We start from the raw sequence: 11,075 nt of genomic DNA, 5'->3' as shown, positions 1-11,075 counted from the left end.
GATAGGTAGGTATGAGAGAGATATATTCATGTTTGGATTTGTGCATCAACACACGGAAAGGCTTATCAAGACAAAGGACAGAGGTTATCCCAAAGAATTCACCTTTCCGATAGGTAATGTAACTTCTATTTGAGGCCACACATAGGCACATCCATAACTCCAGTGGACATGCTGACCAATTCATCAATAACATCTAGTTAATTAGTACCTTTAATGGAGTAAGTATTCTTCACTTGACCTCTTGCATCCAACAGATCTGCCTAATTAAATACACTGAAAACTGAAGCTCATTCATTCTGGCTTTTTTATTTAAGGAATATTGTGGTTTTATCTTGAAACAGCAATAAACTTATTAAGACTTTATGCTATCATTGGGATTCATACATGATATAATCCACCATTACACAGCAAGTCTGCTTCCCCTCTTGCCAAAAAATAAGCAAATTATAAAAGCATCAAAGACAGGACAAGGAAAGAATAAAGCTTAAAACTAAAACACACTATGAGAAATGTTTGAATACGTGATTGTGATTTCATTCATTAACTTTGGGCGTTTTTATGGGATTCTTCAGGGTTAGATTCTTCATCAGTATTACTAAAAAGGTGAAAATTGTAAAATTTAATTTTAAAAGAAATTACATACATTCAAAATCATAAATGGCTTATCTATATGGTAACACAGAGCATAGAACTCCACCTACGAAGACACCTGGAAGGGACCACCTTGGTCATCACATCCAGTCTTTATTCCCCAATTGTCTGCTATTATTAAAGTTTTACTGCACAATTTACAACAACAGAGACTAGCAGTGACTGAAAATTTGTCTCTAACAAAGGCAGAATTAGCAAGACTTCCTCTAAGTAGACAAATCTAGCACACAGACAACAAAATTAACACTGCCCAAGATCTGGTTTCCAAGAGAGCACTTCTCAGTTTGAAGACCATGAACTACTTACTGGTTGGGTTTAAAGAAGTACGTGTAGGTAAAGCTTGACCATTTCCTAGCATCCTCTCATATCTCTCTTTTTCTCTGCAGGTGTTCTATACTTAGTGCTTTTGGAAACTATGACATTAATTCAGCTTTTGGGGCAGGAAGGGAGTTTGAGATTTCTTTTGGACATATTTTGGGTTTTTTTTTTTTGTTTGGTTTTTTTTTTTTTTTTTAAAACACAAACAGGTTTACTTTTTTTTTGCCATCTGCAAAGTAAGATTCAGTTAAACATGACAGAGTAATGAAAATCAGTCCTCTAATAGTACACAGGTTTAAATAATCATTAGAAATCCATTAGAGAGCATTAGAAATTTTTTTCTAAGAAAAATGGAATTCTCTGACCTTATGATGAGCCGCATCCAATATAAATTCTGCACGAATACTATTATTTTCTGGACTTCTGTAATCAAACAGTGAATTCGTAAGGTAGGTCATCCCTTTTGCACTCAAATTTTCTCCGCAGTTAAAGAAGTAGGCCTCCTTCATGCGGTAGTAGAAAATAATAAAGCAAGGCAGAAAAAAAACACAGTCAAGTTAACAGAGCAGTTTCAATTCTGTCATAACACACTTATGACGTGATAGCATCCCTCAAGAGCATATTTCATTATGAATGAAGAAAAAATATAATTAAAATAACCTTAGTCAAATAACTCTGAAGTTCCTGTCCATTCCCTCCCCATTTTCAAATTAATAGTAACAACCTGAGACCGTGAATATTATACAACCCATGATACAGAACATAATAGTTCAGTTTGAACAAAAAAATAACCTCCGATCATTGTCACTCTGAATTCTGCCTCATCCTCTTAACTCTACACAATCTGGTCACTATATACTCCATTTCTCCTACTGACCAATGCCTTCCAGATGCTTTATCTATCCTCTTCATAGTAAGCCGTTATTTCAATGTATGACCCACTTTCTACCTTATCACTCTTCTTTATTCATCTAGATTTTTATATGCCTTCTCCATATCCCAAACCCTCTATCCTTCTGAAATCATGCAACTTTTCCATTAAGAGTTACTCTTCCAAAAAGGTTATTTATATGAGATTGAGAATAGATAGTTGTAATAAATAAATAAATAGAAATTAATCTCATACAAAGCTGGAACCTTTATGAAAAACACAGTCCCAACTACAGCAGTACAGAAAGAGAACAGGTAAGGCACTATCAACATCACCACCATGCTCACTAAAGGAGGTATTAAATTCACACACTTAGAGGGTGGCAGAAAAATGAAAAAGAGCAAAAACCCAAGTGTCCCTTATCAACTAACCAACAGGAGACTCATTTGCTCACTCACCCACCCCAGTTCAAAAAAATAACTTCTCATGATTTTATACCTCACAGTCTCATAGCTGCTGCAGACAAGGCTGCCATCCCCCCTCACAGCCTCAACCATGTCTCCCATACCCAACAAGGCCAGCAGAGCATCTTTTACAGTTGGCTCGTGCTTGCCTCCTCAGCCTGTCTTTCTGGAAAAGCCTAGGCCTATCCATTGCACCACACCTCTATAATCCCAACAATGTCACACTCTGCAGCTGTGTAAGGATATCTAATCCTTCTTGTTTTCTGTGCCGCATGCTTTCACACACAAACACTTGAGATGGATGCCAAGCCGTGGTGCTCTCACAAGGGAAGTACAAGAACTTGTCCCACCATACCTGTCATAGTACAGTATATGATCATTTTCCAAATAAGGATATAGTTGACATTAATATACAGTCACTTTATATTTTCTTCCATATTCTTAATTTTTCTTCTTAAAATACTTTCTAACACTTCATAGAGCACAAACGTGAAGCTAACAGGTCTGTTGTTGGCTGCATTATTTCTTTTTATTTAAACACAGGTAATAATTGCTGTTCTCCAGGACTTTAGGGCACTATTCTATCTGCAGTTCAACCAAAAATCCTCATTATTGAATTTCATGCACCACTTCATTAAATATTTTAGGAGTAGTTCATATGGTACCTGATTTTGTCTTATTAAGCAATTCAAGCTTTCCTTCTATTTAAAATATAGAAATTAATACTATTTTACTCCTTCACTTGATACTGTTCTCATCAACCTTACTGAAAAATGAGTCAAAATACTCATTCAATATTTGAGCCACACTTACTATCTTTAGCATACAGTGTTCCCATTTCTTCCCTTCCAGCCTTCTATTGATTTAAGTACTTTCAAAGGTTTTCAACTGCATTTTAATTTGTTATACAAGATCAAAGCATGCAGGCATAAATAACGTTAGGAAGTAGTGGGCCTGTCAGAAAAAAGCCTTATGTTTTGCAGCTTCTCACTCTTAGATACTTGTCTTTCCAACTGTAAAGAATAGACACTGAATTCTATACTCCGGTGACACATTCAAAAAACAAAGTTGGTAACAGCAGCCTTTCTAAATTCTTGCAATCGAATATTTGAATAAATAAATTCACCTTCTATGATGGAGTGACTATATCAGTGGACAAGGGAAGAGCTACGGATGCCGTCTGTCTGGACTTCTGCAAAGCCTTTGACACAGTACCCCACAACATCCTTCCCTCTAAATTGGAGAAATGTGATTTGATGGGTGGACTGTTTGGTGGATAAGGAATTGGTTGGGTGGTCATATCCAGAGGGTAGTGATCAATGGTTCAATGTCCAGATAGAGATCGCTGACAAGTGGTGTCCCTCAGGGGTCCGTACTGGGACCAGTGCTGTTTCACACCTTCCTCAGTGACAGAGACAGTGGGATCAAGTGCACCCTCAGCAAGTTTGCAGACGACACCAACCTGAGTAGTGCAGCTTACACACCTGAGGGACAGGATGCCATCCAGAGGGACCTAGACAAGCTTGAGAAGTGGGCCTGTGCGAACCTCATGAGGTTCAACAAAGGCAAGTACAAGGTCCTGCAGATGGGTCGGGGCAAATCTCGATAACAATACAGTCTGGGGGATGAAGGGCTTGAGAGCAGCCCTGTGGAGAAGGACTTGGTGGTATTGACGGACGAAAAGCTGGACATGAGCCAACAATGTGCGCTCATAGCCCAAGAAGGCCAACCATATCCTGGGCTGCATCAAAAGAAGTGTGGCCAGCAGGTCGAGGGAGGGGATTCTGCCCCTCTTCTCCACTCTGCTGAGACCCCACCTGGAGTACTGCATCCAGCTCTGGGGTCTGCAGTACAAGAAGGACACGGACCTGTTAGAGTGGTCCACACTAAAGGATGGTAGGTTTAGACTAGATATATAGAAAAAAATTTTTTACAATGAGGTTGGTGAAACACTGGAACAGGTCGCCCAGAGAGGTAGTGGATGCCCCATCCCGGGAAACCTTCAGGGTCAGGTTGGACAAGGCTCTGAGCAACCTGATTGAGTTAAAGATATCCCTGCTCACTGCAGGGGGATTGGACTAGATGACCTCTAAAGGTCCTCCCAACCTAAATGATTCTGTGATTCTATGATTATTCTAAAGCATGCCAGAATTACTTATTCAGCAAGTCAACTGATATTTCAATATACTCACTTCATCACTCCTATTCACGTTCTCTTCAAAGTCTTTAATTCCCATAATTCCTTTAAGGCACATAGCTTGGCAACCAACAAAACCTATTTGGCAATCAAAGAAAAGATCACCTTTCATAAGGACCTAGTGAGGAAAAAAAAAAAGTGGTATTTTGAGGAATTCTGCTTCATGAAAAATAGAAAAGATGGGAAAAAGTGAACAGAAATATTTAGGTTTATTTATTTAGAGCTTTAATAAATAGCAAGTCAATCAAACAGTGCACTTAGAAGGGATTACTTTAGAGTCCGATCACTATAGCACTATTAATTTACAGAATTTCTATCCATGTGATTATTACAATAAACACATCCAATATAGCAGAATATCAACAAACAGTAATGAAATAATTTCAAGATATTATTAGTAACTATTTACTACGGTATTTATAATGCATCAAAAACCCGCTGCCAATGGAAAATTACCTCAACTGTGGTTCCTTCTTGTTCCCAGCATATAACTTCTTTGGATTTTACTTTCTGAGGGCTGTAGTAACTACTTTCAGCTTGCATTTCAGTGAGCTATGAAACAATAGGATAAACACCTTATCTAAGTCAATATTAGTATTAAACAGCAGTAATGTCATTAATATATAGAACTGATGAAGACAAATTACATTATGGGCTAAAATTTAGTAACAAGCAGGAAACAGGTGCAGTTAAACAGCTGTAACACATTATCCATATTAGAACTTCTCATATTCAACTTCTGGTCAAAGTAGGCCATAACAGAAAGTTTTAAATCCACTATAGTATTTTTAGTTTGCTTATCTAAAGAGAAACTATGTGAAAAGATGAAACAGATACACAGCTGCGTTATTAACATAATATCAAATTAGCTATAAATTGCTGTGAAACTCCATAAATACATTATTTATTCTTTCAAGCAAATAATTGAACAGCATGATAACATTAAGGGAAGATTTTGATTACAACCATACTCATTTTTTTTCTTGTCAGGGCAATTGAGAGAAACATGCATTTGTATTTCTTGCATGTTTTCGATATAAAGATTTGAAGTGGTAAAACACAAACTCAGGATAAAAAGCATATAACCTGCAACTAAGAAAAAGGAGACAAGATGCACAAAATAATGAAGGTGTTACATTTTGCATTTAAATACTTAAGTTTATATTGAGCAGCTTAAAAAGTTCAAATTCTAATTTTATATATAAATACCCACAAGCTCTCGTTATTTTCAAGAGTGGATACACATGGATGTTGTTTCAAATTAAAATTTTGTGATCCCAATGTCCAAGTAAATTGGATAAAAAAAATCACTGATCACCCTTCAGCTGTGTGCAATTATTGTAGAGGAAAAGCAATTAATTGATTAAAAGCATTCAGACATTACAAGAATCATTTTCACCATTATTAGACAACACTACATTTAATTTGGCATGATTTTTAGCTGGTATGATATCAACTGTTCAGAATGCTAATGCAGAAACTTGACCTTATTTTCTAACCAAAATATGAACCACAAATTAATTCCATACATTCTTTGCGTGCAAGCAGAACAATGAATTCTGTTTTCCTCCTAACTGTCACCATATTAGTATCATACATCACTTCACATTTAAAATTTATAGAATGTAAGATGTTACATTTTAAGTAGTTTTTATCACTTCCTAATATAAAACACATAAGCTTCCCAAAGAAACATGAGGAAAGCCCAATCCAGAAAATCTTGTTCATAAAAGTTGACATTATTTTTAATGAGTTTTCTCACATGAGGAAAGGGCACACAAAATTACTACTGTATGACTAAGCAAAAAAGAAAGAAGATGCTAAGCCATGATAAATGAGAAATTTGAGTTTTGGTTGCTTGTTTGGGTTTTTTAAGTGGTGTCCCAGGGATTTAATTAAAGGAAAAACGGAAGATTTTCCATTGTTTATTCTTACTCTGGTTTTTTTGTTGATTTGGGTTTTGGTTTTGTTTTTTTTTTTTTTAAAGGAAGGCTGAAGCATATTGTCACAAAAGAACATGACTGAATGCCTGTTGATGTTTTTTGTCCTCAAATTTTGCAAAAAATTTGTCAGGAGACTGAAGGCCTAAAACATTAACCTCCCCACAGAATGCCTGCAGCTCCGAAGTCACTCGTCTCATCCCTTCTGACGGTTGCTGAGCAGCTAAATGCTCTGCTATGCCACCAAACAAAAATAGCTAAGAGAAAGTAGCCATGAAGCCACTCAAAATACTCTTGTGCACAAATGACAAGCCAAACAGGCGGAAAAGAGACACGGAGCTGCAGATGGTATTGAGCATATCATCAGGAACATAAAAATTATGAGTGTTATGAAAGTACTGCAGTTCAGCTATAAGGCTCAAAGTCATAAAAAATCAACCTTAGTTATTCTGCTGCTCACAGAAATAGTGTTGGATCCTGTTCTGAAGAGTTATAGCCTTGATTTAATATATGTTTAATTATAAAAGCAAGGGCCACTTTCTATTACAGTTACACACAGAGAATCGCTTGCACATAATTTGGTATGTATAAAGAGTATTTTGCCAATTCAGAACCTTAATTTTTCATTTCTGTCAGTATATCTCAATATCTTATTCAGACTCTCCATATTCCCTTCTGCAAGCTTACAAGAGGAAGAGAGAGAAGCTCAGCAACTATTTTCAGATTTGTTTACAGAAAATACTCAAATCTTTCTCTATATACATAGTTTATAGCTCAGAGTATATGTGTAATTTATCCTTTGTTTCTTTAATTCAATTCCAATCCGTGGAAAATAATTTCGATGTTATCAATTTAAATTCATATTTGCACATATTATAGTTTAAAAAAAAAAAAAAGAAAAGTACTCCTCCAATTCACAAGCTACATGAAGCTAAAGCTTTTTTATAAAGAAGTATATTTATGTAAACATTAGATGGCTGCAATGTGGCAATAAACATTCATAAAAAGTCTTTCAAGCTTTTTCTCCCATCAAAAAATGTTAACCTAAGTAAATCAAGTGGTTTCCCTTTAAAATTAATATGATAATAACTCAAATTCTACCTCAAATAGCAAAACCACCTCACATTGCAACTAACAATACATTATGATGAGAGAGGGACTTTCAACATTCACATTTTTTGTTATTCATTAATGTAATATTCCCTGGCTCGAATCAAACAGTAGACAAGCACTCAGATAATCTTCATACACTTTTTCAACAAGCCAAATAAATCCTACAGGACAAAGAGAAATACTTACCTTAAAAGTCACTGTTGCCTTTGTACAGTAAAACCCAACTGAAATAATAGGATCCTTGAGGGACTGAGATTTCTGCTGATGTAGTGTTGTTCCATCATCAATTCCACTAGAATCATTCTCTTCATCATCATAACTCACAATAGCAGGAACAAAAGACCAAGCCCAAGAAACCCATCCTTGTTGCTGGTCATCATCTTGATGCAAATAAGGATCTTGATTAATATACTGTGCTGGATATTGCATTACTGAGCTTGTTTCATCTTCTGCACCTTTTAAAACAAAAACCAAGTCAAATTTCAAATCAACCACGCTTGAAAATTAATTTATTATACTCAAAATTATAGTATGCAAAATTTATCTAGGACAGTATTCCACGTATCATTCACTGACATTTGGTTTATCTACACTCAATAAAGCTGGTATCCCAGCTGCAAGTCAAAAAAACAAACATTGGTCTTCTGCAGAAAAATTCAAGATAGCATACAGAACAAAACAAGGATTTCCCCAGAGATACTAGTTTAAGATTCATGATCCAAATGGGTAACACTGTGCATGTACAAACAGCACAATTAGCTTAGCTGATCTGGCTTCGTCACCACTCTTATGGGATTCCAGAGGGGTATTAACTGCTTCAGAGTTACCATAGGTAGCACAGGATGCAGAACTGTTCCCACAGGGGAACAATATTGCATATATTATTTACCCAAGAATGGGAATAGGCATATTCCATTTCTGTTTACTTCTTTTTAAACTCAGAAGACCCACTCTTACAAGTTGTGGAGCTTTTAGTCTTTAGTCTTTTATTATTTATACACTTGCACGATGAGAGAAAGCATAAGAAAAAGCACTCATGAGAATTCTCTGCACATGCTTGGAGGCGAGGACACCTCCTCCCACAAGGGCAATGCAAGCTTCCTTCCTGCTTTCTTTACAAAACAGTGTCAGAGATCAGATTTCATCCAAATGTAAATCTTGAAATGCAGGAAATACAGAAGAGGTGCACATAAAGTCCTGGAAATGGCCAAGAGGCAGAGCTGCCAGGTGTAGAAGGAAAAAGAATCAATATGGAGCATGACTGTAGTAGTTTAGCCTAGACTGTTGTTGGCAAGCACAGAACAAGCGGTGGAAGGTTTGCCAAAAGAGAAAAAAATTTGGAAGTGTAGGACCTGGGTCATGCATAACATTTGGTCTACAGAGCTACAAAATTCAGCCATCATTTAGCATACCTCTTTGCTGCAGTATGTGTAGTCACAGAGACAACAGTAAAAGATGCCAAATAATAGTTTGGTATATAATATTTATTAATATTTTGGAAGCCATTAAAATAAGACAGAACAGCAGCTAGACTAAAATGGTGATATCTATAAACTGTGAGACAGAAGACAGAAAAAGAGGAAGATACACCTATCTTCTATCACTAAATTAAAACTACGGCAACCATTATGTAGTCAACAGTCAAACTTGGGAACAAATGCACGTCAGCCCAGTAAGCAACCCACAACATCCTCTGAACACATCAAAGCATAAATATAATGTAAATTCCTTTATAACAAGTAATGCATGAAAGGGCATATGTACTTTGGAAACACAAAGCTTCTTCGGTTTTAACTAACTATGCTAACCACTGCATCAACCGCAAACATACAGGATAGTGAAATATAACGATAAAACCTCTATGTTTTACATACATAAGTTTGTGAACAGACAAAATGCTCCTGCTCATTAGGTTTCTAAATCCACTCTTGCTAGCTACCCATAGCTGAGATCACACTGAAACAATCTTGCTTCATATTGTAGGGCAGTGATTCCAGTTAAAAAAAGTACATTTTATATAAGTTACAAGATTGCAGTGTGACTCCATCTCACTGTTTCCCTGTTCAAATCAAGTTTGATCTTCAGAAACTCGCTATCCTTTCTTTTAAAGGATTTGAGATACTTATCCCCAAGAATCTGGAAACTTCTCTCTCTCACCTTAAGTCTGGAACTAACCCAGTAGAAAATTACTCTCTCTCTATGTATTTGTTTTTCTGCCTGTGTTAGTTTTCAGCCAGGTAAGGCTGATCCAGCTTAGCCTGTGGCTACATAAACACAAGTGCTGGCACTAGGGGAAGAGGGAGGGAATGCATCACCATCCCTGCTGGCAATAGCATAAGTTTTCATCTGGTTGAATCAACCATGAAACTGCACAAATGAAACTTAGTAAGTACTTCAAGAAAACAGCTGTGGATGTTCATTCTCGTATCACTAAATAATGTAGACATTAGAACTCATTTCCTCATCCACATTTTACCTGCTATAAGCTAAAGAAGCTACTGCAAACTCATAGCTAGGAAGAAGACATTATCATTAATTATGAATACAAAACTTATGGAATAAGACATGTTAAAAAAATACATATACATTTGCAAAGAACAAGAGTTTTCTGACTGATAACAACAGTTTTTGTACTAGCCTTAAGAATCCGACAGCCCTTAAGTTTCTCCTTGCAACATGAACTGTCCTTGGAAAATCTCAAATGTATGAATGAATATAAACAAACATATACACGCTCAGAGTAATAAATATTTTCTGTATGACTTGACTTTGTATGTATTTATTGTATAAGGAATGCACATAAATTACTAACATACAGAAAAATACCCAAGTTCAATGTTTATAACAGTTCTCCCAAATATATTTATACTATTCAGTGGCTGTGTTGCCAAACTGAATTTTATTTGAAAGATGATGTGCATTTTGGATCTATACCATAGAAATAAAATAAATTGACTGCCACAAAACAACTGATAATATTTACTGTGCTAGTAGCTTACATTTTTGATGTTTAACTATTTTTATTTCACCATACATATTAAAAAATAGTGGCTCATGATCTATTACACAAGCATCACACCAGCACAGCAGTATCAGTGAAGGAGATCACACATAACTGGAAATGATACCAACACCAGAAGAAACTAAAAATCCTATGTACCATACTCTACTCTGAAAAGTGTTCTGCATCTCCTTTTAAAAGCAAATGTACCCCCAACACTTCCTTGTTGAAAATCTGATGCCATCATAACTGTAGCATGAATACAATATTACAACAAAGTTGGACACCCAAGTGACAGTACTTTTACACATTTAAGAGGCATCACACTTACTTTGTAGAAGAGAACCCACTACAGTGATTCAGGTAGCTAGGAATCAGTACTGCAAAACAGTAAGACTTAAAGGTTTCTTCTTATTTCTGCATCGAGAATATCATCTACCTTAAACTCCATCCTCTGGATCCTACTAGGCCAGAATACGCCCACACCTTACAGACAAAGGTAAATCAAGGGAAGAAATCA

General features: G+C 36.1%; 1 protein-coding gene across 1 annotated transcript in view; it reads right to left on the bottom strand.

The window, feature by feature from the left end:
* VPS13B (vacuolar protein sorting 13 homolog B) overlaps positions 1–11,075 on the bottom strand; it is a 482,902-nt gene that overhangs the window by 406,115 nt on the left and 65,712 nt on the right. The window contains exons 7-10 of the mRNA XM_035893844.1: positions 7,741–8,009; positions 4,958–5,053; positions 4,497–4,619; positions 1,334–1,472 (exon numbers count right to left, since the gene is read on the bottom strand). Coding sequence (XP_035749737.1) covers positions 1,334–1,472; positions 4,497–4,619; positions 4,958–5,053; positions 7,741–8,009 — 627 coding nt within the window. The remainder of the gene's footprint in view (positions 1–1,333; positions 1,473–4,496; positions 4,620–4,957; positions 5,054–7,740; positions 8,010–11,075) is intronic.

This window comes from Egretta garzetta, unplaced genomic scaffold, assembly GCF_000687185.1.
Source record: "Egretta garzetta isolate BGI_Z169 unplaced genomic scaffold, ASM68718v1 scaffold154, whole genome shotgun sequence".
NCBI classification, from domain to species: domain Eukaryota; kingdom Metazoa; phylum Chordata; class Aves; order Pelecaniformes; family Ardeidae; genus Egretta; species Egretta garzetta.
The sequence above is the reverse complement of the archived record's forward strand: the minus strand, read 5'-3'. Positions and strand labels throughout refer to the sequence as shown.